General features: G+C 41.2%; 4 protein-coding genes across 4 annotated transcripts in view; 2 read left to right on the top strand and 2 right to left on the bottom strand.

Annotated features, from left to right (window-relative positions):
• Positions 1-101: 101 nt before the first annotated feature.
• LOC26526120 lies at positions 102-798 on the top strand. The gene is made up of 3 exons (XM_015157260.2): positions 102-240; positions 298-375; positions 435-798. The coding sequence occupies exons 1-3, from the start codon at positions 207-209 to the stop codon at positions 542-544; spliced, it is 222 nt and encodes a 73-aa protein (XP_015012746.1). The 5' UTR covers positions 102-206; the 3' UTR covers positions 545-798.
• A 4,014-nt stretch (positions 799-4,812) lies between these two features.
• LOC113564290 (cuticle protein 16.5) lies at positions 4,813-5,398 on the bottom strand. The gene is made up of 2 exons (XM_026980529.1): positions 5,309-5,398; positions 4,813-5,201 (listed from the first exon to the last, which is right to left on the bottom strand). The coding sequence occupies exons 1-2, from the start codon at positions 5,312-5,314 to the stop codon at positions 4,893-4,895; spliced, it is 315 nt and encodes a 104-aa protein (XP_026836330.1). The 5' UTR covers positions 5,315-5,398; the 3' UTR covers positions 4,813-4,892.
• Positions 5,399-6,145: 747 nt separating this feature from the next.
• On the top strand, positions 6,146-9,158 carry LOC6547934 (RNA polymerase-associated protein CTR9 homolog). The gene is given in 6 exon segments (XM_001976323.3): positions 6,146-6,178; positions 6,252-7,804; positions 7,880-8,096; positions 8,148-8,605; positions 8,673-9,121; positions 9,124-9,158. Coding segments are annotated over 6 exon segments (2,745 nt in total).
• Positions 9,159-10,822: 1,664 nt separating this feature from the next.
• LOC6547935 overlaps positions 10,823-26,832 on the bottom strand; it is a 49,625-nt gene continuing 33,615 nt past the window's right edge. Inside the window, exons 7-14 of the mRNA XM_001976324.3 lie at positions 26,446-26,597; positions 26,174-26,381; positions 25,980-26,110; positions 25,701-25,854; positions 24,794-25,522; positions 23,502-23,801; positions 13,042-13,445; positions 10,823-12,184 (exon numbers count right to left, since the gene is read on the bottom strand). Of these exons, the coding sequence (XP_001976360.3) occupies positions 11,591-12,184; positions 13,042-13,445; positions 23,502-23,801; positions 24,794-25,522; positions 25,701-25,854; positions 25,980-26,110; positions 26,174-26,381; positions 26,446-26,597 (2,672 nt within the window). The 3' untranslated portion in view covers positions 10,823-11,590. The remainder of the gene's footprint in view (positions 12,185-13,041; positions 13,446-23,501; positions 23,802-24,793; positions 25,523-25,700; positions 25,855-25,979; positions 26,111-26,173; positions 26,382-26,445; positions 26,598-26,832) is intronic.

Here is a 26,832-nt window from a genome sequence, read left to right as displayed (position 1 = left end):
GCATATTCATGACAGGCCAAACTGACCAAGTTGCTGTCTGGGCTGCTATGGCCAATTCACTTAGCGATAAAGCCACATAAATGCCTGGATAAAGATAGCAAAACAGCTGTTTCGGAGTACCCAGTTGAGCTGGAACAGTGAAATAAAGAGAATGGGAGCCAGTGCTGGAATAACTATTCAACGGAACAGTAAAGATTTTATAGACAATGGCCGGCAGTGAGAACTTTACAGCGCCAGGAGGTACGGACATAAACTCTAAAAACCGAGCTACATAAGTGATAAGTGATTCCCGTTTAGTGTCCCAGGAAGAACAAGCTCATAACAATCTGATGATGGTGGTGGCCACCTTGACTTGGCTGGTGCTCAGCTGCTTAAGTGAGGGATACAATAAAAACTAGCTGTATTTCCAAATGAAAACTCATTTTCCCGGCCAGCGCTCCTCATTTACTGCTGCAATTACTGGCAAATCTTGAGGCCCCATTCGGGAAGAAACCAAGAGCCAGCCGAGCGGCAGCAAAGCGTCCTGCTATCCGTGGATGATTAGCCGGGAAATGCAAGGAAACTCATATCAAAGGACAAAGGACAAAGGATAGAAGGACAGCAGGACAACAGCTGTCGGCCATCATTCTTGGGCCTTGACACTGCCCATATGCCTCTGTGCAGCAGCTTTCATTTCCATTTTCCATTTCCCATTTCCGTTTCCGCTAAGTTAATTCCACACGACAACAGGGAAACAAAAAATGAAAACCCTACAAAAACGGCAAAATTCCATGTGTTGCTATTTCCCTTTTCCATTCGCGTAACTCCCTCTGCGCTCCTTGCCGTTTAGCTCTCCTTTGCCAAAAAATATTTTATTTCCCTCGGCTGCCAGGCAACCGAACCAGGCAACAAAAAGCGGAGCCAGCCATCCTGAGATATTTGCAGCCCGAGTTTTCATTTCTTTGGCTGGAAAAGTGAAAAGCATCTTTTATGCAAATTTAGCAGGTGGGTGGAAAGCGGTGGGCGTGGCAGGCCGGAGCCAACATGACTTCCGCTCCTTAACTGGCTTAATGCTGTTTCGGGCACAGAGAAAAAGAGTTCAACAAAGGTAATGTCTAAAAGGAATCTCGAAAATGCTGAAACATTATTAGATTAAAGCTGAGCAAAGGCCAAAAAGGCAAAGGTAAAACAAACTTTGGAACTCTTCAAATCACATTTCCTGATGAGTGTTTCCCACATAGTAGGCCAGTTAATACCCATCACAACTGCCAGTCAGAAAACTTATTTGAAAAGTGAAATTGCATGAAATTCCAGCCTTAACGGTCCAAAGTTCAGAGGTCCTTTTCGGTAAGCCGTGCTCATTTAAGCCCCGAACAGAAAACAGAAAGCCGAAAAACGAAAACCGCAACAATTATCCGTAACCCATTTACGGGGGCACACATCATTACCGTTCAAAGGCAAAGGCTGCCTGTTCCGGAATTCTCGGGCTTAAAATTTCGCCAGGCCGAATTCGATTGCCGGAGGCCTCGGCAAAGCCTTTATCACATAACTCAGGCCAAAGCCAAACTGGAGTTGGCTTCACAATCAGCTGTCGCAAATGGGAGAGAAAATGCGGAAAATGTGGGGGAAAAGCGGGCCGAGGATAGAGGTAAACTCTTAAGAAAAGTTTTCGCCGGCACCAAATCAAATGCCGATTATCGCCCAGTTAGTTGCACTCACAAAGGAAGCCCGGGAATCCGTTGAACTGGGAGCCGTAGTCACGGTCGAGGTGCTTGCTCCAATCCGTGGCCTGGCACCAAATGTGGTTCCGGACACAGGGGCAGGATCCGCTCCTTGCAGGGCAACCCACCACTGTTCACTCATTATCGGCGTGTTTGTTTTATGAAGGTCGTTTCCAACAGCCCGCACAAAAGGATTCGGGCCACGCACGCACAGACATCGCCAGTGTCGCCAGAGGATTCCTGGGCCCCCTGCTGCTGTATTGCCCCATGCGCCGCCCCCAAAATCGTAGGGCTGCCTACGAAATGCACTGAGAAAAAGGAATGTGTTAGAAGCTGCGATCTTAGCAGAACATCCTTAAATTCTTCAAGAGCACCGCATTTTTGTACATTTTTCTATTGCTTTCCAAACCAAACTACAAATTTGTAGTAATATAAACCCTTTGCAAGCACAACACCACACTCAACTGCGGTATGCAAAATATGTTGTTATTGGCCATCCCCTTGTTGGGCATCCTTTTTCCCCGGTGCTGCTGCTATCGTTCTTGCCATGGTTACGCCGCCTGTTTTTCCTTGGCATTTTCATCTGCTCTCCTGCTGTATCCAGTTCCCATACCAGTTTCCCGGCTTTGTTGTCTTCTGTTGACACTTTGCGTTATTGTTGACTGGTCCATCTCGGTGATATCTTTGATAAATCTCGGCTTTCGCTTGTCCAAGTAACCAAAAATTTGTCTTAGCTTCAGCAAGTGCTAATAGCGAACACAGTAAGCGGAGCGAAGGGGGAAAATCTGTTGGGAAGCAGGGAAAATCCAGCTCAAGTTCATCATAATTGCTTATGACGACGATGGGTCGGGGGAAATCTGTTTTCCGAGCTCCACTCCATCCGGTTGACTGGGAGGCTGCGCATTAAATTATTTCTCATTATTGACAGTTTATCAAATTGATTTAACAAACCGCCCACCAGCGCGCCAGTTTGCCCTGACTTTCCCGGGTTTTCCTGCATTTTCCCCCTTTTGCGTCTACTTAAGTGTTCGTGATAAATGTTATGGTTGTTTGTTAGCTTCTTTTCCGGACTTCCCCTCCCCCTTGCCGCGCTATCTAAGCCATAATGTGCTTTTGTTGCCTTTACTTGTAGTGGGTTTTGTGTGCGTGTGCGTGGGTGTGGGTGTGTGTGTGTTGAATTTATGTAATGCCCAAAGTTGAAGCATACTTTTCGGCTGTTTGCTTAATGTTTCTGCTGCAGCTCTCAGCCACTCTCAACATTTTTAGTTAATTTTAGTTTGTTTGCGCAGGAAAGTGTGCGTGTGCTCAAGCTGGCTAAATGTTTTATTAATTTAAACGCAAAGCTGGGCGGAGAGGCGGGAGTTTTCATTACAGGCACTTCATCACGAAATTTAGGCTCATTTGAGCAGAAGACTGCGGAGTTGAAGTAGCAACAGCATATTTATAATGCATTGCATATTTAAGGCTGGGCCAACAATAGGCAAGAGTTATCAATTTCAAATTTACAAGAACTTTGAGGGGTAAGTAATGTTTTAAAGTATGAACAAATTAATGCTGTATTCATCGCTTTTGTTGGTAACAATAGTTGGAAGCAACTTGTGCTGCCATGGCATTATTTATAGTTTGAAGATGCTCTTCTACTTCGACGCTTCAGATGCAATCGAATCGAACGAGAAGGAAAGCCGCTTTTGGAAAGTACATATCATCCGGTATTCATTTCCCTCTTCAGCATCGGCAGGACAGTTGTTTGCCATAGATTTCGTGGGCTCGAAATATGGTGTATTGTTGTCCTTGCCATTGTAATTAAGCCCATGCCAGGATGGAGTGCATATCAAACACGTCCTGGGGCATTTGGCTGCGTCTCAAGTGGCAGGAAAATGGGAGAATCTGGTCGGGGAAGCGATTCTGGTTTCCCTTTGTTCCTTGTGCTGGAAATGCCACTGACAATGGCGACTTGTGCCAGTGTTGTCACGTCCTTGTCTAAAATAAAATGCGGAAAAAAAGGAAAACACTGAGACAATCAAGGGCCTGACGTCTGAAGTGCCAATGCACAAAAGATCCTGGATTAAATTCGTCGTCGTCTTTCATGTCCGTGTGATGCCAGGCAATTTGCTTGTTTGTTTTCCATAACAGTTGTACAAATAATCGTTTACCCTGGTCACTTAATTGCCGACAATACCTGCCATGGATTATTTATGCAGAATACCCTTCCGTTCCCCTCGACACGCAAAACAAATCCTAATTTGTCTGTAGACTCCTAAATAATTTATTTGCCAAGTCAATCGCTGAGAGATAGCACTCACAGGGCGCAGATGCTGTATTTGTACATTTTTCAAAATGTCATTGGCAAATGGTTAATTAAATATTTACCGGGCCAAACGTTGTAAATTGCTGGTTAATTATTTAGAAGTTTCAGCTGAAAGTCAAGGACTTTGTTACACAGTCGGCAGATGAATTGGTATCTAGATTTCGCAACTTTTGACTGCTGCCTGTTGCTCTTGTGCCAAAAACTTTCCAAACTTTTCCACACCCCCAAAAACACAGGGAGAGCAAAAGGCTTCTGATTTTTCGACATGCCAACACTTGTTTTCCGACTGGGCTCTAAGTGATTTGGGCTAGAGCTAAACTTTTTCCCCGGAAATGTAGCGGGGAAAACTTTTGTTGTTCTGCATAATCGTCTGCCGGAAGTGTATCGAGAACGGGAGCATTTAATCCTGCCAAAATAAGGATTCCTTCAGCGCCTAAGTGCATTACGGAGCAATCAATAAATTAGCTGCCGCGCTCAGACTCAGGTCCTTCTATTGGTCCTGTGTGTGTGTGTTTTAGCCACGTGCCTGAACATGGCACAATCCTAGCCTACTCGCAATTCATTTGCATAGCATTAACGGGCGGCCGGATGCCATAACATGAGCCACATGCCGGCTGCTAACTGGGCCAGCCACCTAGTTTAAATAAAATATGTATGCCAACGATTAACCTTAAACACTTTGGAGCTCTCAGGTGCGCCAGTGCCGAGGAGCAGGACTAGCTCAAAGGACATCCGTGTTTAATGGGTGAATGCGGAGTGAATCTGGTGTCCATAGTTAATATATTACCCTAAATACAACGTTCGTTTCGTGAATTCACAGCTTTATTTCATACATCAAAATCATTGACAAAGTTGACGGCTGGCATTTGATCGATCTGAGCACTTTACTTCTTCAGCAGAGTGGAGACGACGGCGGGGGCGGCGTAGGCGGAGTACACGGAGGGCGCGGCCACGTAGGAGGAGGAGTAGACGGAGGGGGCGGCATAGACGGAGGGGGCGGCGTAGACGGAGGGGGCGGCGTAGACGGAGGGGGCGGCGTAGGCGGAGTAGGCCCGGGGAATGGCGGCCGAGTAGGTGGCCACTGGAGCGGCTGCGGCGTAGGTCAGGGCCGGAGCAGCGGCGTAGGTGGCCACAGCGGGCGCCACCACATGAGCCTGGGCGGCGGCGATGAAGAGAGCCAAGCAGACGAGGAACTGCAGCAAATGAATTCAGAGTTTGAATTAATGGGGCTATCCGGGATCAAGAGGTGTGGGGTCCTAGGGAAGGACCTCCCTTGGATGCCCAGACCAGCTGCACTTACTTTCATGTTGATGGTTGTTTTGGGTTGGTGTGCGACGAACGTAGGTGCGTTGACTGATGCTGTTCTCCACTCGAACCGGGGCTTTTATACCCACCGAGACCCAGATCTTACTACAAGCATAAGAACAAGTTGCCCTCAACACGCGGATGTGAACTTGGTAGCTAATCCGGGCGAGCCATATCGAATGGATTGCCATTGTTCGGCGGAATGTCTGTTTATTTTTACACTGCGACAACAACTGGCCCAATAGGAGGAGGTGGGACTGACAATCTGGCAATCTGACAATCGGGCAAACTGACTTACTGACTGGCAGACAGTAATGAGAGCTCGATTGTTAGTGCGCGCGTTTTGGCCAGTTTTGGTGACAAGCAAAAAATGCGGGTAAAAAGCTTCGATAATCGCGCTGAACAAACGCGAGTCGCAGCGGAATCATGAAATAATTACGCTCGAATTGAAAGCGTAAGTGGGTGGCAATCATTGTAATTTACGTCATCGAAGTGATTTATTGTAACCCTGGCATTGACATTGCATAGACTATTCATAGAGCATTGATACCACGGCGGAATGGGCTTGAAGAAAGCACTTGGTTCGTTTATAACTTACAAATGACTCGTATTTGGTGTTTCGTGATTTTATGGAACGATTACTTGGTAGGGAAAATCAATTAATGTAGGGTTGAATTCAAACTTACTGGTGATCTTAACCAACACTTGCATTGCCAAATGTGACAACTTTATGTATGTCAGCAACCCATTTCTTGCCGCTTAGCTTGTCATTGACAAAAGATACATTGCGAACCAAGTGTTACTTATAATCCAAATCAATTGCTGGTGCAAAATGGTGCTGCTGGGCGCTTACATTCAGGAAGCGGTGAGTATTCAGTGACACTCAGTTCTTAACTTACTGACAGGAGTATCTTTTTACCTTCTTTGCCTCACATTAGCTGGACTTCTACTCGATTGGTAAAAGGGGCGATTTTAAAAGGACCCTGGAGAAAGGCATAGCCAAATGCACGACGCCGTATAAGTCCTACGACAAGGATCTGGCCAAGGCCTATGCCCTGCTGGCAAGCCACCATACCAACCATGCCTTGAGGAGAATCAAATGCCGGACGGCCTTCCAGGCCATGGCTATAAACTACTTCGATCAGTTGGACAGCCTTGGCGAGCAGGAGGATGCGCACCTTCAGGTGACCAAAGGCTATCTGTGGATGCTCTCATCCAGTCGAGCCCAGGACGCCGATGCCCTGTTCATCCGCGTGCTCCAGAAGCAGCCCAGAAATATACTGGCTCTGGTGGGACGAGCGTGTCTGGCCTATAACCACCAGGATTATACTGGAGCTCTGGGCTACTTCAAGAGCGTCCTGATAGTGCAGCCCCAAGGATTGGTGGACGTACGGGTTGGCATTGGGCACTGCTTCCGGATGATGGGTGAACTGGAGAAAGCTCGTGTGTCGTTTCAAGCAGCTTTGGAGTACAACGCTCAATGTCAAAACGCGTTCCTTGGCTTGGCCCTACTGAAGCTCAACCAACGCGGGGAGGATTCCTATCTGGAGGGGAAAAAACTGCTGGTGGCAGCCTTTGACCAAAACAAGCACAATCCAGATGTGCTCAGCATTCTCGCCAGCCTGTCCTACTTGGAAGGGAATCATGAAATGGTTCGGGATTTGGCGGGAAATTCCCTCAGGTCCACCGACAACAAGCAGATCGAGTCGCAGAACTACCTGCAGATAGCCAAGAGTTACCATGCAACAGGGCAACTCGAAGCGGCTAAGAAATACTATGTGCTTTCAGTAAAGGTAGCGCCCGAAGGATATGTCCTGCCGTACGTGGGAATGGCGCAAATGTATCTGAATGAAGGCGAAATCAATAGAGCCAAGGCTTGTCTGGAAGCGTTCCTCAAGCACGAGCCCGAGGAGCCCTTGGTGTGGAGACTTTTGGCCAACATATATCTTGAGGAAAGGTCCCCAGGACAAATCGACAAGGCCATTGAGATGCTAGTCAAGGTGGTGGAAAGCGCGTCCTGCCGCGAGGCTTTCCATAGCTGGTTGAGCCTGGCATTTGCATATGAGCAAAAGCGGCTTTGGGCCCAGGCCGTCAATGCCTACCAGAAGGCAATTTCCATTTACTCTGGCGAGGGACATCACATACCGATTGAGTGGCTCAATAACCTGGCCAACAGCCAACTGATGGCCAAAATGCCAGAGCAGGCACTCGATACCCTTGACGATGCCCTTTCCAAATGTAGAACACTGAATGGGGAGCACAAGACGACCAATCTGCTCTCATTGCACTACAATCGAGGTCTAGTTCTGGAGGAACTCCACAGGTTCGACCTGGCTGTGGAGAACTACAAGAGCATTTTAAAGAGCTATCCCACCTACTACGACTGCTATTTGAGATTGGGGGTGATGGCGATGCAGAAGAATGAGCTCACCCAAGCCATTGAGTATTTCAAGGACGTCCTGAATGAGGACAACTCAAGTTTGGCAGCCAGGTTGGTCCCTAATTGAAATTTATGATCTATTTTTAAACTGCTTGATCTCATTGTCTTGGGTCGTCAATACTTTAGAGCCTATATGGGCGACTGCTTCAACAGGCTAAGCCTGGACAAATATGCCACCTTCAACTATAACATGATCCTCGCCAGCCAATCTAATGTGAAGGACACCTATGTCAGCATGGCGATGGGCAATTTTTGTCTCAAAAAATTGCAGTCCTGGATGGCTGGCGGAAATTTCGGAGCGGCCCGTAGACAGCAAGGGAAGGCCCTTTACTTCTTTGGGATGGTAAGACACATACTTATATAATGTTTCTTCATAGTTACATTACTTTTGCAGGTGCTCGATGGCAATCCAAGGAACCTGTGGGCGGCCAATGGCATTGGAGCTGTGCTGAGCAGTTACAAAAACCTCTCAGCTGGAGCTGCCATTTTTAAGCAGATTATCGAGTCGGGGAATAAGTGTCTTCCCGCCATACTGAACTCGGCTCACATAGCGCTAGAACGTGGCCAATACCGGCTGGCCATACAGACCTATGAGCGATGCCTGAAGGAGTTTCTGCCCAAAAACTGCGTGGCCGTAATGCACTACTTGGCCAAAGCTTTGTATGACGAGGGTGATACCCGACAAGCCAAGAAGTGGCTGCTCAAAATCCGCCTCTTGGTCCCCCAAGATCCATTTGTGCTCTTTAATTTGGCCCTGACGATTAAGAAGGAGGCAGATCAAGCGTTGGCTCTTCCACGGCCCCAACTAGACGAACTCAAGAGTATCCAGGACCAGCTCAACGTGGCATACAAGTAAGCTTCCGAACAAATTCACCATTCTTTTATCGGTTCTAGAGAAATACAACTATCCTATCTTCAGCTTTTTTTACCATTTGTATCTCAATTGCCCCAAAATCTCGGTGCGAGCGACGGCCAAGTATGCCAACGAATGTCAAACCCTAATGGTCGAGTTGGTTGCTAAGCAAGATCGAATTCGCGAATTGCATACATCGGCAGAGGACCGCATAAAGCTGCAAAACGAACGATTCCACGCCCACTTGGAGCATCTGCGTCAGCAGGATCTGCAGCGGGAGGAGGAGGAGCGAGTGCGACTGGAGAATCAGATAGCTCAGCGAAGGGAGGTCCTGGAACGCACTAGAAAGATCATTGGCGCACCCTTACCGCCTAAGGTGCCCAAAAAGTCTGCGGGAAATGGGCGTGCCAGTAAAAATCCGAATAAAAAGGGCGATAAAGCCAGAGATGGAACCGCCAAAAAGACGACCCACAAAAGAGCTGCGACCAAGGAACGGGATCTCGAGCCTTTAAAAAAAACAAATCTGGGGAATTCGTAGATACTAACTACTAGCTAAACAGCTCAGAATGGTCATTAAACATTTTTGTATCCTTTTTTTGTACGGATCATCCTGCTGGGCTGTATTTCACTAACAACTAGTGAATACTAGTAAATAAAGCAACCTTGGCTGTACCATATGGGTTAATGAATTTACAATATTTGACCGAGTTTTCCCGTGCAAACACCAAATATTCATTCAATTTGCTGCTACACGATGTGCCTTAGTTTCTCCCTGGGGAGCTGAGTGGACATGTCCTCCGCAGCCGAGAGCAGCACACATGTTCATTTGAATGTCAACTCTTGTCGAAGGAGCCGCAGGACTTTGGTGTCCTGCTCGAATTACGCATCTACTTGACTGCCACTTTGTAACTGTCAGGGAATCTAACGAACCGAACTGAAGCAAACCAAACCAAACCGAGCTCGCACTGAGTTCAACCGAAAGTTAAATATTCGTTAGGCAAACGCGAAAAATGATTCGTGGATGGGGCGGCGGCTCATTAATATCAATTTATGAGCTGAGACACGAAATTAGTCTGTGACAAGTTTCGCCGCAGGATGTGGACAAACAAACAAGCACCCATGACCCTCCGTCCTGCCATCCATCCATCGTGCACCACTCCACAGCCACTGACACATGTGGTTGCTTTGTTTGAGTGCGCCTTTTTGGGTGGTTGAGTGGTTTTGGGGCTGCGTCTGGGGTAGCGTTAATTAATTCGAAAAGTGTATTGCGTGTCCTGCCAAAAGGACAAATATGCGCACACGACTCGTGTCCCGTGGTGAAATGGGCTTGTTACGGCTGTCTGTACTCAAATTATGAAAAATATTTCCAAATAAATCAGGGTAAACGGGCTGTCCGAGCGCCCGTGGAGTTCACTGTAGAGAAAATCGGGGCTTACCACTTTTTATACAACAACGAGTTTCAGTTAGTTGACCCTTGAAAAAGGAGAAAAACTGCAGCTTTAATACACATTTGTTCTTTATTTTTGTTCACTTATTTTCACTTGTTTTTCGTCATTTGCAATATTAAGTGTTCATTTGCTTTACATTGAAGGGAACTAAATGAAACTGAATGATGCTCGTTCGGAAAATAAATATTCGATTCGCTTACAAAACAAGGGTTAATTAAGAAAATATATTATTGCCTAACTTTATGTGTATGTGTGTAGAGTCGAAAGTTCTTAGCTGCTAAATTAAATTTCATTCTTAAGTATTCGTTTGTCCAATTTATAATTCGAGTCACAATTCACAATTCAATTTGATTTTGTCATTGAAGAAGCACTTTCGATGTTGGTTTTTCTTATGGTGGGAGGGGTGTGATCGTGATCGTGGAAAGAATCGGTAAATGGGAAAACTTTGAGTTTGACCTTAGAGCGACTACTTTGAATTGGAAAAGGGCTTTTCTTTGGGCAGGTGGTTGGCGGAGACACATTGAACTTTTGTTTTTATACTTGTTTTGCGCGCAGTTTAATCATGGATACATACAGATCATTTATATATTCGTACTATATAGATTTGATAAAGTTCTCGACAACAGATGCTTATAAAATTTCATACCACACTTAACAAAATATGATTCGATGCCCATATACAGTACTATATAATCCAGTTCATTCCACACCATATCGTATCGTATCGTATTGCATCGTATCGCATCGATATACCCTTTATTTATATTCTTTGCGCCTATTTCAGATTCCTTGTGGGCTGCTGCTGCTGTTTTGTGCTATATGTATTATGTCGATATAGAGATATGCCATTAAATTCTGTTATTTATCATATATATGATCAGGGGGATAGTCTTTTCGTAGATTCGCAATGTGACTAACTAAGTTCAATTTAGTTTAGGCTACATTAAGTGGCTAAGTCGTAAACTAGTTTAAGTATTAGCTGACCTGATCCTAATTTAAGTTACATATATACACATCTATAGCTTAACTAGTTGCGATTCAGTAAATCTCTTAGTTTGAAGTTTAAACTAGCTTCTCTATAATTTCACAAGCATAGCTCATTGTGTTCACTGAAGTATTCCACTCTCTAGTTGTTATAATTATGTTATTTTTGCGCACAAAGACAGAATTGAATTGTACGGTACAGTAGTAAACCAAATAAATGCTTCTCCTTGTGGCTTCCACTTACACATTAGTCGGGTCGAAGCAGTGCTAAATCCAGTAAACATAGGCTACATCTAGAACTATGATTCCTTACATCTAGTTTCCATCCGCTCCTGCTGCTCCTTTTGTGTGGAAGTCTTGTCGAGTTTTCAATGCAGCTTAACTACTATAATACAGATTTTGGGATTCAGTTACCTCTGCGACTGTTCGTCAGTGCCACCCGATCCATCCTTAGACGATGGTGGTGCGCTCGGCGCCCAAGGCGCTGGTGGTGCACGTGCTGCTCCCCCCAATGCACACGATCTGACACTTGATGTCCTCTTTGGCTAACTCTCAGGAGCTCACCGTCTCGTAGTTCCCGCCGCCGCCGCCGCCTCCGCCGCCCATCAGCAGTGGCGACTGTACTCCACCCAGGGTGGTGCTGTACGTGGCCGTCTGGGAGCGCGGCGATGTCAGCAGCGACTGTGCCGCTCCGATGGTGATGTTTCCGCTGGTCACCGAGCTGGTCAGGGCCGCCGAAATGCCGCCCACATGCAGGCTGCCCGGGTGGGGCAGCGTGTTGCACGCTCCGCCGCCCACCAGGCCACCCAATCCGCCCACTCCGCCCACTCCGCCGCTCTGCAGCGAGCCATTGGACTGGCCGCCCAGCAGGGGCATCGTGCAGGTGGTGGTGGATCCGTACGGGGAGGTGGGCGAGGTGCGGGTCTCGTACGCCGGCAGGTGATAGCCGCCGGCTCCGGCCGCCGTGACCGTTGCTCCGCCCCCACCACCCCCGCGGCCCGGGATGCGGGTGTAGATGTTCGGGGGCGTCCTTGTGGACAGAAGGGGCGGCGGGGCGGTGTAAACGGGTCGCTGAACGGCAGGAGCGCGCTGCGGCGTGTTGTACAGGCTGAAGGCAGGATTCGTGGTTAGCGAGAGTTCACCGTACTGCGGAATAGAAGGTAAAGTTAGTTTCAATTCACCGGACACAATTTAATATTGTGTTTTTTTTTTTGTCGAAATTATAATCGAAAGCTGAAGTGTAATTACTTTTCCAATTCAAAATAGTGAACTAATTTGATTTTTGTTCAGGCTCTAACTAGTTTCCTTTTGTGACCCGCAAACTTTGTGGAGGACTTTAGCCAACCTTTTCGAACCTGAATTTATGACAAGAGCTGACAAAACAATTTCTAATCGAAAAGTTCCCAAACTGACCCGCACAAACACCAAGAACTTCTAATGAGCTTGTTAGGAACTCTCAGCCGGACGAAAACTCGCAAAAAGCCAACCTAAACAAAAAGCTAAACATTTTTGAACTTTTGCTGGCGACGACGACTGGCATTCGCTCATCAGAATATGATGCCACCCACCCCACCAAACCTTTGGACAGGAAAAGGAAAAAAAATTATAAAACAATGATAAAATTGTCAGCAAAACGGGACTGGACGTGAAAACAGGGGAAAAGTTGGACTTGTTGTTGGTGCGGAAAACAACGAAACTAATTTGTCTAATTTTTTACGGCTTTTGGCTAATTGGCGGGAAAACGGAGATTGGCGGTTGCTATATCATTTTTTCATGTGGCAACCAAAACTTCTAAACAAAGGAATATTCAAATTAGTGCTCTAAATGCTCAGTTCATTCCACACGGCCCTCTAAACCCACTTTCAATTTAACGAATTAAGTCCCTTTTAAATCGACAGCCTAAAAGTAGGCAACGCGGCGCGGTAAGCCATTCACAATGAGCTCAATATGTGGGAAATCCGAAATCCGAAATCAGAAATCAGAGGAAATGCATATGTATTCACCTGCTTGCCAAAAGTGGGCGACAGCGAGGGCGGGGGCGGGGAGGCGGTGTTAATCCGCGTCGGCGGGGTGTACAAAATCCGCTGCGATTCCATATTCAATCGGTCGAAGGCCTTCTCCTCCTGGTGGAACTCGTCCTCGCTGTTGGCCTCCTGGGGCACCACGTCCGGATTTTTGTCCTCCAGGCTGGAATGGCTACCCATGTTGCGCGACAGCGGCTCGGCACTGCCCTTGTCCGCCTCCGTGGTGGTGGCATCCGCGCCCGTCCCGTGCCGCCTGCCGCCCCGCTTGCTCCGGAATTTGATGACGATCACCACGCAAATGGCCACCAGAATGAGTGTGGCAATCACGCCGACCAGGGCGCCCAGCAGGGGCGTCAGTTGCACCAGCACCGCCGTCGATGAGGCTGTGGAAAATGTCAAAATGCGAAAATGCGTGAAAATGTGAAAAACTGGGGCACAATGAACCCATTTTCGAGGGTGTTGCCCCGCTCCCTCCACGTTCGCCAATCGAATTGGGCCAATTTAAGCGGCCAAAGTGATTAATAAAAAACTTGTTTGGCATTTAAAATATCTAGATAAACACATTTCGCGTAATATTCGCAGATACGCAAATATACGCTGTTGAAAATATTAAACATTCAAGAGTTCAAATGTATTAAAGTTGTTAAAGCGCTTTTATAAAGAAAAAGATAAAATGCTACAGTCGAGTTCCCCGACTATCAGGTACCCATTACTCAGCTAGTGGAAGTGCAAACGAGAAATTTACACGTTTTCTGAAATCTCGGTAGAAATTGGGGAAAACTGAGAAAATGAAAAAAACTTAAACATTTTTTAAAAGGTGGTGGAAAAGAGATTTTTGCAAATCTATTACAAAAAAATTAATATACAATTTTTCAAATTTGAATGCAGTTTTTTAGAGAATTGTGGCAGAAACATTTAGAGGTATGCCACATTAAAATCCGATTAAGATAAGTTGAGTTATGGAGTTTAGAACTTCAGCCTTGGGGCATTTCTTAATCTTTATGAATTTCCACATCAGAAAAATTACAAAAAAATTAAAAAAAATTAAATTTCAAAATTTGAATGCAGTTTTATAGAGAATTGCGACAGAAACATTTAGAGGTATGCCACGTCAAAATCCGATTAAGATTAGTTGAGTTATGGAGTTTAGAACTTCAGCCTTGGGGCATTTCTTAATGTTTATGAATTTCCACATCAGAAAAATTACAAAAAAATTAAAAAAAAATAAATTTCAAAATTTGAATGCAGTTTTATAGAGAATTGCGACAGAAACATTTAGAGGTATGCCACATTAAAATCCGATTAAGATAAGTTGAGTTATGGAGTTTAGAACTTCAGCCTTGGGGCATTTCTTAATCTTTATGAATTTCCACATCAGAAAAATTACAAAAAAAATCAAAAAAAATAAATTTCAAAATTTGAATGCAGTTTTATAGGGAATTGCGGCAGAAACATTTAGAGGTATGCCACATTAAAATCCGATTAAGATAAGTTGAGTTATGGAGTTTAGAACTTCAGCCTTGGGGCATTTCTTAATGTTTATGAATTTCCACATCAGAAAAATTACAAAAAAATGAAAAAAAATTAAATTTTAAAATTTGAATGCAGTTTTATAGAGAATTGCGGCAGAAACATTTAGAGGTATGCCACGTCAAAATCCGATTAAGATTAGTTGAGTTATGGAGTTTAGAACTTCAGCCTTGGGGCATTTCTTAATGTTTATGAATTTCCACATCAGAAAAATTACAAAAAAATGAAAAAAAAATAAATTTCAAAATTTGAATGCAGTTTTATAGAGAATTGCGACAGAAACATTTAGAGGTATGCCACGCCAAAATCCGATTAAGATTAGTTGAGTTATGGAGTTTAGAACTTCAACCTTGGGGCATTTCTTAATCTTTATGAATTTCCACATCAGAAAAATTACAAAAAAAATCAAAAAAAATAAATTTCAAAATTTGAATGCAGTTTTATAGGGAATTGCGGCAGAAACATTTAGAGGTATGCCACATTAAAATCCGATTAAGATAAGTTGAGTTATGGAGTTTAGAACTTCAGCCTTGGGGCATTTCTTAATCTTTATGAATTTCCACATCAGAAAAATTACAAAAAAATTAAAAAAAATTAAATTTTAAAATTTGAATGCAGTTTTATAGAGAATTGCGGCAGAAACATTTAGAGGTATGCCACGTCAAAATCCGATTAAGATTAGTTGAGTTATGGAGTTTAGAACTTCAGCCTTGGGGCATTTCTTAATGTTTATGAATTTCCACATCAGAAAAATTACAAAAAAATGAAAAAAAAATAAATTTCAAAATTTGAATGCAGTTTTATAGAGAATTGCGACAGAAACATTTAGAGGTATGCCACATTAAAATCCGATTAAGATTAGTTGAGTTATGGAGTTTAGAACTTCAGCCTTGGGGCATTTCTTAATGTTTATGAATTTCCACATCAGAAAAATTACAAAAAAATTAAAAAAAAATAAATTTCAAAATTTGAATGCAGTTTTATAGAGAATTGCGACAGAAACATTTAGAGGTATGCCACATTAAAATCCGATTAAGATAAGTTGAGTTATGGAGTTTAGAACTTCAGCCTTGGGGCATTTCTTAATCTTTATGAATTTCCACATCAGAAAAATTACAAAAAAAATCAAAAAAAATAAATTTCAAAATTTGAATGCAGTTTTATAGGGAATTGCGGCAGAAACATTTAGAGGTATGCCACATTAAAATCCGATTAAGATAAGTTGAGTTATGGAGTTTAGAACTTCAGCCTTGGGGCATTTCTTAATGTTTATGAATTTCCACATCAGAAAAATTACAAAAAAATGAAAAAAAATTAAATTTTAAAATTTGAATGCAGTTTTATAGAGAATTGCGGCAGAAACATTTAGAGGTATGCCACGTCAAAATCCGATTAAGATTAGTTGAGTTATGGAGTTTAGAACTTCAGCCTTGGGGCATTTCTTAATGTTTATGAATTTCCACATCAGAAAAATTACAAAAAAATGAAAAAAAAATAAATTTCAAAATTTGAATGCAGTTTTATAGAGAATTGCGACAGAAACATTTAGAGGTATGCCACGCCAAAATCCGATTAAGATTAGTTGAGTTATGGAGTTTAGAACTTCAACCTTGGGGCATTTCTTAATCTTTATGAATTTCCACATCAGAAAAATTACAAAAAAAATCAAAAAAAATAAATTTCAAAATTTGAATGCAGTTTTATAGGGAATTGCGGCAGAAACATTTAGAGGTATGCCACATTAAAATCCGATTAAGATTAGTTGAGTTATGGAGTTTAGAACTTCAGCCTTGGGGCATTTCTTAATCTTTATGAATTTCCACATCAGAAAAATTACAAAAAAATTAAAAAAAATTAAATTTCAAAATTTGAATGCAGTTTTATAGAGAATTGCGGCAGAAACATTTAGAGGTATGCCACGTCAAAATCCGATTAAGATTAGTTGAGTTATGGAGTTTAGAACTTCAGCCTTGGGGCATTTCTTAATGTTTATGAATTTCCACATCAGAAAAATTACAAAAAAATGAAAAAAAAATAAATTTCAAAATTTGAATGCAGTTTTATAGAGAATTGCGACAGAAACATTTAGAGGTATGCCACATTAAAATCCGATTAAGATTAGTTGAGTTATGGAGTTTAGAACTTCAGCCTTGGGGCATTTCTTAATGTTTATGAATTTCCACATCAGAAAAATTACAAAAAAAATCAAAAAAAATAAATTTCAAAATTTGAATGCAGTTTTATAGGGAATTGCGGCAGAAACATTTAGAGGTATGCCACATTAAAATCCGATTAAGATAAGTTGAGTTATGGAGTTTAGAACTTCAGCCTTGGGGCATTTCTTAATGTTTATGAATTTCCACATCAGAAAAATTACAAAAAAATGAAAAAAAATTAAATTTTAAAATTTGAATGCAGTTTTATAGAGAATTGCGGCAGAAACATTTAGAGGTATGCCACGTCAAAATCCGATTAAGATTAGTTGAGTTATGGAGTTTAGAACTTCAGCCTTGGGGCATTTCTTAATGTTTATGAATTTCCACATCAGAAAAATTACAAAAAAATGAAAAAAAAATAAATTTCAAAATTTGAATGCAGTTTTATAGAGAATTGCGACAGAAACATTTAGAGGTATGCCACGTCAAAATCCGATTAAGATTAGTTGAGTTATGGAGTTTAGAACTTCAACCTTGGGGCATTTCTTAATCTTTATGAATTTCCACATCAGAAAAATTACAAAAAAAATCAAAAAAAATAAATTTCAAAATTTGAATGCAGTTTTATAGGGAATTGCGGCAGAAACATTTAGAGGTATGCCACATTAAAATCCGATTAAGATAAGTTGAGTTATGGAGTTTAGAACTTCAGCCTTGGGGCATTTCTTAATCTTTATGAATTTCCACATCAGAAAAATTACAAAAAAATTAAAAAAAATTAAATTTTAAAATTTGAATGCAGTTTTATAGAGAATTGCGGCAGAAACATTTAGAGGTATGCCACGTCAAAATCCGATTAAGATTAGTTGAGTTATGGAGTTTAGAACTTCAGCCTTGGGGCATTTCTTAATGTTTATGAATTTCCACATCAGAAAAATTACAAAAAAATGAAAAAAAAATAAATTTCAAAATTTGAATGCAGTTTTATAGAGAATTGCGACAGAAACATTTAGAGGTATGCCACATTAAAATCCGATTAAGATTAGTTGAGTTATGGAGTTTAGAACTTCAGCCTTGGGGCATTTCTTAATGTTTATGAATTTCCACATCAGAAAAATTACAAAAAAATGAAAAAAAAATAAATTTCAAAATTTGAATGCAGTTTTATAGAGAATTGCGACAGAAACATTTAGAGGTATGCCACATTAAAATCCGATTAAGATAAGTTGAGTTATGGAGTTTAGAACTTCAGCCTTGGGGCATTTCTTAATCTTTATGAATTTCCACATCAGAAAAATTACAAAAAAATTAAAAAAAAATAAATTTCAAAATTTGAATGCAGTTTTATAGAGAATTGCGACAGAAACATTTAGAGGTATGCCACGTCAAAATCCGATTAAGATTAGTTGAGTTATGGAGTTTAGAACTTCAGCCTTGGGGCATTTCTTAATCTTTATGAATTTCCACATCAGAAAAATTACAAAAAAATGAAAAAAAAATAAATTTCAAAATTTGAATGCAGTTTTATAGAGAATTGCAGCAGAAACATTTAGAGGTATGCCACGTCAAAATCCGATTAAGATTAGTAGAGTTATGGAGTTTAGAACTTCAGCCTTGGGGCATTTCTTAATCTTTATGAATTTCCACATCAGAAAAATTACAAAAAAAATCAAAAAAAATAAATTTCAAAATTTGAATGCAGTTTTATAGGGAATTGCGGCAGAAACATTTAGAGGTATGCCACATTAAAATCCGATTAAGATAAGTTGAGTTATGGAGTTTAGAACTTCAGCCTTGGGGCATTTCTTAATCTTTATGAATTTCCACATCAGAAAAATTACAAAAAAATTAAAAAAAATTAAATTTTAAAATTTGAATGCAGTTTTATAGAGAATTGCGGCAGAAACATTTAGAGGTATGCCACGTCAAAATCCGATTAAGATTAGTTGAGTTATGGAGTTTAGAACTTCAGCCTTGGGGCATTTCTTAATGTTTATGAATTTCCACATCAGAAAAATTACAAAAAAATGAAAAAAAAATAAATTTCAAAATTTGAATGCAGTTTTATAGAGAATTGCGACAGAAACATTTAGAGGTATGCCACATTAAAATCCGATTAAGATTAGTTGAGTTATGGAGTTTAGAACTTCAGCCTTGGGGCATTTCTTAATGTTTATGAATTTCCACATCAGAAAAATTACAAAAAAATGAAAAAAAAATAAATTTCAAAATTTGAATGCAGTTTTATAGAGAATTGCAGCAGAAACATTTAGAGGTATGCCACGTCAAAATCCGATTAAGATTAGTAGAGTTATGGAGTTTAGAACTTCAGCCTTGGGGCATTTCTTAATCTTTATGAATTTCCACATCAGAAAAATTACAAAAAAAATCAAAAAAAATAAATTTCAAAATTTGAATGCAGTTTTATAGGGAATTGCGGCAGAAACATTTAGAGGTATGCCACATTAAAATCCGATTAAGATAGGTTGAGTTATGGAGTTTAGAACTTCAGCCTTGGGGCATTTCTTAATCTTTATGAATTTCCACATCAGAAAAATTACAAAAAAATTAAAAAAAATTAAATTTTAAAATTTGAATGCAGTTTTATAGAGAATTGCGGCAGAAACATTTAGAGGTATGCCACGTCAAAATCCGATTAAGATTAGTTGAGTTATGGAGTTTAGAACTTCAGCCTTGGGGCATTTCTTAATGTTTATGAATTTCCACATCAGAAAAATTACAAAAAAATGAAAAAAAAATAAATTTCAAAATTTGAATGCAGTTTTATAGAGAATTGCGACAGAAACATTTAGAGGTATGCCACATTAAAATCCGATTAAGATTAGTTGAGTTATGGAGTTTAGAACTTCAGCCTTGGGGCATTTCTTAATGTTTATGAATTTCCACATCAGAAAAATTACAAAAAAATGAAAAAAAAATAAATTTCAAAATTTGAATGCAGTTTTATAGAGAATTGCAGCAGAAACATTTAGAGGTATGCCACGTCAAAATCCGATTAAGATTAGTAGAGTTATGGAGTTTAGAACTTCAGCCTTGGGGCATTTCTTAATCTTTATGAATTTCCACATCAGAAAAATTACAAAAAAAATCAAAAAAAATAAATTTCAAAATTTGAATGCAGTTTTATAGGGAATTGCGGCAGAAACATTTAGAGGTATGCCACATTAAAATCCGATTAAGATAAGTTGAGTTATGGAGTTTAGAACTTCAACCTTGGGGCATTTCTTAATGTTTATGAATTTCCACATCAGAAAAATTACAAAAAAATTAAAAAAAATTAAATTTTAAAATTTGAATGCAGTTTTATAGAGAATTGCGGCAGAAACATTTAGAGGTATGCCACGTCAAAATCCGATTAAGATTAGTTGAGTTATGGAGTTTAGAACTTCAGCCTTGGGGCATTTCTTAATGTTTATGAATTTCCACATCAGAAAAATTACAAAAAAATGAAAAAAAAATAAATTTCAAAATTTGAATGCAGTTTTATAGAGAATTGCGACAGAAACATTTAGAGGTATGCCACATTAAAATCCGATTAAGATTAGTTGAGTTATGGAGTTTAGAACTTCAGCCTTGGGGCATTTCTTAATGTTTATGAATTTCCACATCAGAAAAATTACAAAAAAATGAAAAAAAAATAAATTTCAAAATTTGAATGCAGTTTTATAGAGAATTGCAGCAGAAACATTTAGAGGTATGCCACGTCAAAATCCGATTAAGATTAGTAGAGTTATGGAGTTTAGAACTTCAGCCTTGGGGCATTTCTTAATCTTTATGAATTTCCACATCAGAAAAATTACAAAAAAAATCAAAAAAAATAAATTTCAAAATTTGAATGCAGTTTTATAGGGAATTGCGGCAGAAACATTTAGAGGTATGCCACATTAAAATCCGATTAAGATAAGTTGAGTTATGGAGTTTAGAACTTCAACCTTGGGGCATTTCTTAATGTTTATGAATTTCCACATCAGAAAAATTACAAAAAAATGAAAAAAAAATAAATTTCAAAATTTGAATGCAGTTTTATAGAGAATTGCGACAGAAACATTTAGAGGTATGCCACATTAAAATCCGATTAAGATAAGTTGAGTTATGGAGTTTAGAACTTCAGCCTTGGGGCATTTCTTAATCTTTATGAATTTCCACATCAGAAAAATTACAAAAAAATTAAAAAAAAATAAATTTCAAAATTTGAATGCAGTTTTATAGAGAATTGCGACAGAAACATTTAGAGGTATGCCACGTCAAAATCCGATTAAGATTAGTTGAGTTATGGAGTTTAGAACTTCAGCCTTGGGGCATTTCTTAATGTTTATGAATTTCCACATCAGAAAAATTACAAAAAAATGAAAAAAAAATAAATTTCAAAATTTGAATGCAGTTTTATAGAGAATTGCAGCAGAAACATTTAGAGGTATGCCACATCAAAATCCGATTAAGATTAGTAGAGTTATGGAGTTTAGAACTTCAGCCTTGGGGCATTTCTTAATCTTTATGAATTTCCACATCAGAAAAATTACAAAAAAAATCAAAAAAAATAAATTTCAAAATTTGAATGCAGTTTTATAGGGAATTGCGGCAGAAACATTTAGAGGTATGCCACATTAAAATCCGATTAAGATAAGTTGAGTTATGGAGTTTAGAACTTCAACCTTGGGGCATTTCTTAATGTTTATGAATTTCCACATCAGAAAAATTACAAAAAAATGAAAAAAAAATAAATTTCAAAATTTGAATGCAGTTTTATAGAGAATTGCGACAGAAACATTTAGAGGTATGCCACATTAAAATCCGATTAAGATAAGTTGAGTTATGGAGTTTAGAACTTCAGCCTTGGGGCATTTCTTAATCTTTATGAATTTCCACATCAGAAAAATTACAAAAAAATTAAAAAAAAATAAATTTCAAAATTTGAATGCAGTTTTATAGAGAATTGCGACAGAAACATTTAGAGGTATGCCACGTCAAAATCCGATTAAGATTAGTTGAGTTATGGAGTTTAGAACTTCAGCCTTGGGGCATTTCTTAATGTTTATGAATTTCCACATCAGAAAAATTACAAAAAAATGAAAAAAAAAAAAATTTCAAAATTTGAATGCAGTTTTATAGAGAATTGCGACAGAAACATTTAGAGGTATGCCACATTAAAATCCGATTAAGATAAGTTGAGTTATGGAGTTTAGAACTTCAGCCTTGGGGCATTTCTTAATCTTTATGAATTTCCACATCAGAAAAATTACAAAAAAATTAAAAAAAAATAAATTTCAAAATTTGAATGCAGTTTTATAGAGAATTGCGACAGAAACATTTAGAGGTATGCCACGTCAAAATCCGATTAAGATTAGTTGAGTTATGGAGTTTAGAACTTCAGCCTTGGGGCATTTCTTAATCTTTATGAATTTCCACATCAGAAAAATTACAAAAAAATGAAAAAAAAATAAATTTCAAAATTTGAATGCAGTTTTATAGAGAATTGCGACAGAAACATTTAGAGGTATGCCACGTCAAAATCCGATTAAGATTAGTTGAGTTATGGAGTTTAGAACTTCAGCCTTGGGGCATTTCTTAATGTTTATGAATTTCCACATCAGAAAAATTACAAAAAAATTCAAAAAAAATAAATTTCAAAATTTGAATGCAGTTTTATAGAGAATTGCGACAGAAACATTTAGAGGTATGCCACATTAAAATCCGATTAAGATAAGTTGAGTTATGGAGTTTAGAACTTCAGCCTTGGGGCATTTCTTAATCTTTATGAATTTCCACATCAGAAAAATTACAAAAAAATTAAAAAAAATTAAATTTCAAAATTTGAATGCAGTTTTATAGAGAATTGCGGCAGAAACATTTAGAGGTATGCCACGTCAAAATCCGATTAAGATTAGTTGAGTTATGGAGTTTAGAACTTCAGCCTTGGGGCATTTCTTAATGTTTATGAATTTCCACATCAGAAAAATTACAAAAAAATGAAAAAAAAATAAATTTCAAAATTTGAATGCAGTTTTATAGAGAATTGCGACAGAAACATTTAGAGGTATGCCACATTAAAATCCGATTAAGATTAGTTGAGTTATGGAGTTTAGAACTTCAGCCTTGGGGCATTTCTTAATCTTTATGAATTTCCACATCAGAAAAATTACAAAAAAATTAAAAAAAATTAAATTTCAAAATTTGAATGCAGTTTTATAGAGAATTGCGGCAGAAACATTTAGAGGTATGCCACGTCAAAATCCGATTAATATAAGTTGAGTTATGGAGTTTAGAAATTAAAAAAAAATAAATTTCAAAATTTGAATGCAGTTTTATAGAGAATTGCTCAAGCAGACAATCAACATCACCTGCGGGGTGGACGCGAATCCAGTCGATAATCTAAATTACAAGTGGCACTTCAACAACTCGCTGGAGAGCCTCATCGAGCTGCCCCAACTGGGCCAGGGTGCTCCGGTGATGCTGGCCTCCGGATCGGACCTGAACAGACTTGGGACAGACAGACGGACGAACATGGCCAGATCTACTCGGCCAGTGATCCTGATCAAGAATATATATACTTTATATGGTCGGAAGCGCTTCCTTTTGCCTGTTACATACTTTTCAACGCATTTAGTATACCCTTTTCTCTACGAGTAACGGGTATAAAATGCCCAGATTATTTCTGAAACAAGCTCTTCTGTATATCTAATTTGGCCCATAAATGATGGCTAAAAGTGACATCCCCACCGCACTTTAACTCACCTGTTCGCAGCAGTGGAGCCGAAAGTGTGCGTCCCCGCACACGTTGTGCCACCTTGCTGGCTCCCTGGGCATTCACCGCCGTTATCCGGATGACGAACACGGAGTCGCTGGGCAGACGCTTCACTGTGAACTCCGAGTACTTGTACGAGGCATTGTACAGGATCTGCCGGTTCAGTTCGTCGTAAATCTGGGCGTGAAAGTGCTGTGGAATGCCCCCATCGTAGCCGGGAATGCACTGGATCTGCAGCGAGTTGGCCGTGGCGTTGAAGGCCGTGCAGTTCTTCACGGGTTCGGGAAGGTCTGATGTCGAAAAATTACAAAAAATTTTGTTTTCAGTTTTTGTTTTCAGCTCTTCTTAAAAATACTTTTAAATATTATATTTCAGGACTAAATGCAACTATACCCATAGCCTTCATTTACTATTTATTATAGGTAAGGTAAACTGAAAGTCCCCACTTCATGTCCCAACTGAATGCCTGTTGATGGCTTCCTGGCCCAATTGCAGTTGCCATGTACAGGACCATCTAGCTGATGGGCTTTCAAGTTGTTTTCCTGTGGCCACTAACCGAAATCGACGCTTGTTTTTGGGCCATGGTTGGCGGAGGTTCTATAAATAAATGATGTGCCCTGGCAATTTATTGCATTTGATTATCAGATTATCGGGCCGCACACAGATTGCAGTAGTTGCCACTGCAACAGTGGCAGCGGCGGCAACATCAGCGTAGCAAACATGCAGATGGCGTCGGTAAACATGGCTTTTATGGCTGTCACGGTCAAAATCGTGGAATGGCCGGACGGACTGGAGGATGCGGATGGTGTTGGTGTTGCTGTTGAGGTAGGTGTCCTTTGGCCCCGGGATCTGCCAAACTGCCTGCCCCAACCAACATCCCATCCGGTCAAATGTAAATAACGCGCCGAGATTCACTCGCCGCTATCCGTACGTGCTGCGTGCCACAATTATCTACTGGCCAGGCCAACAGCGAACGAGTCAACATGTTGGCCGTTTGCTCTTGTCCGCCGCCTCGAACTGCAATTAATTCATTTTTTCTCATGCCCATAATACCAGGCCATAAATAAATGTAAACCTTCAGTTCACTACCTTTCTTGTCCTAACTTAAAAGATACTTTGTATCCTTTTCTTTTTCTACTGTCCTAATAAACTGCTAGGAATGGACCACAACATAATCCCAACTGCATAAGCATTATACCCCCATAAAGAGTATCGTGCCGTGCCATCTGATTTCCGGACTCCGCCCATGCATTTTTCAGCTCCCAACTCGACTCAGACTCACCTGCCGGCTGGATGTGATACCAACAGGGCGCACTGTGGCCCATCGGACTGCTGGCCACGCAGGAAATGGCGCCGAAGCTCTCGTAGCTCTCCACGTGGTAGCTGTACACGTTGTTCAGCGGGGGCGCCGCGGTGGTGGTCGGGGGCGTGGCCACGCCGCCTCGATGGTGCTGCTTGTGCAGGGCCACCAGTCGCTTGCGCTCCGCCAGCTGGAGGACGCCGCCGGAGGAGGAGTGGCTGTCGCCGGACGAGCCGCCGGATGCCATCTGCTGCTGCTGCTGCTGCTGAGGGGACAGCTGCTTCCGCTGCTGCTGTTTGCTGCTCTCCACGTGGTTCTTGTGCACCATGTTGGAGTAGACCATCTGGGTGAAGGGCTGGCCAACCTCCTCGCCGTACTCCTCGAACTCGCCGTAGCCGTCCTCGTCCTCATCCTCGAACCTCACCGCCGCCATGCGTCCATGTCTGCCGTGGAGCAGGCGCTGCTGCATTCCGTGCGAGTGCTTCCGCTTGCTCCGCTGATAATATCCGTTCAGGTCCGATCCGGAGGCCAGCATCACCGGAGCACCCTGGCCCAGTTGGGGCAGCTCGATGAGGCTCTCCAGCGAGTTGTTGAAGTGCCACTTGTAATTTAGATTATCGACTGGATTCGCGTCCACCCCGCAGGTGATGTTGATTGTCTGCTTGAGCGCGGCACGTATAATCGTCGATTCCGACTTGCAAACGGGCGGATCTGGGGGAGCAAGTGCACCGGAAAAAACAGTAAGTAACAACGCAATATCTACTGAATATATTAGGCCATATATCATGTATAATCGAAGCATATATATATATATCAAGACCTATTAATGTGTCACAATCAAACTACTTCACCATTCTTGCAGTGTAATAGTTGGAGCTTGAACACTTACATTTCACATCCAAGTACACCTCGTTGCTGGACACACTGCCCTGCAGATTGGTGGCCCTGCAAAAGTACTGGCCGTGCGAGGACTTGGAGATGCCCTGGAGGACGAGGGTCTGGTTGGAGATGATGATGCCGCGGGAGGAATGCAGTTGCTTATCCTGGGAGCAGATAACAAATATTATTCAATTACTGGTTGTCCTGCCAGTGAGGTGTAATTTAATGAAAACTCCAAGGCGAGTGCCCGATTAAATAGCAAACTAAGTAGCAATTCAACTCAACTCACACTGTGGTACCACTCCACACGCGTAATCGCGGGATTCGCCTTCACATCGCACTCCAAGTAGACATCGGTGCCCTTGAGCAGATTATCCGGATCGAGGGGGGCGCCCAGATTCAGGTTGACAATGGGTGCATCTGCATAACAGACTCATTCAGTTTGGGCTTACAGTTACAGCTCCCTCAGGGGGGCACACTTACGAGTCACATTGAGCACCCTGGAGTCCTTCAGATAGAGTCCGGTGTGTCCATTGCCCAGAGTGGTCATCACCGTGGTGTGGCCCTCATGCAGCTGCTGTGAGGTAATCCCCGCATTCAGCGAAATGGAACAGACCACCTGGCGTTCATTATCCTCGGGAACGGGAATCAGCATCAGTTCCGATATGGTTGTGTTCCCATCGGAGGACGTCTGTGGGATTTGGAACATATTTAGCTTAGTTTGCCACTAAATTCCCCATTGTGCAGCGACTTACGGAGGAGGTGGCTCCCCGCACAATCTGGCCCGCCTTTGACCAAATTATTTCCGGCGGAGGACGAGCTCCAATTGCGGTGCAGGTAACGTGGGATCGGGTTCCAGCAATGACGGCGTGATTTAGGCCTTGCAACAGCAAACTAAGCGGGGGAACTGCAACAATATCAATTGTACATGCGTTATTTAGCTAGTATCCATTAGTTACTCAGGCCATTTAAACTTGAAATGACATAGCCAAAAGTCATTAATGAAATATTTAAAGGTCTGTTCTAACGAAACTAGTAGAGTCATTAGGCTAATTTAAAATACTGCGTAGTCTCTGATTAACATGGCGAAATTGAGTTATGGCCACACAAGGACATCGCGCACATTCCGCAGCTCCAAGGAT

The sequence above is a fragment of the Drosophila erecta genome, unplaced genomic scaffold, assembly GCF_003286155.1.
Source record: "Drosophila erecta strain 14021-0224.00,06,07 unplaced genomic scaffold, DereRS2 tig00000092-arrow-pilon, whole genome shotgun sequence".
Taxonomy (NCBI): Eukaryota; Metazoa; Arthropoda; class Insecta; order Diptera; family Drosophilidae; genus Drosophila; species Drosophila erecta.
Note: the sequence above shows the minus strand (reverse complement) of the source record. Positions and strands in the feature narration are given on the sequence as shown.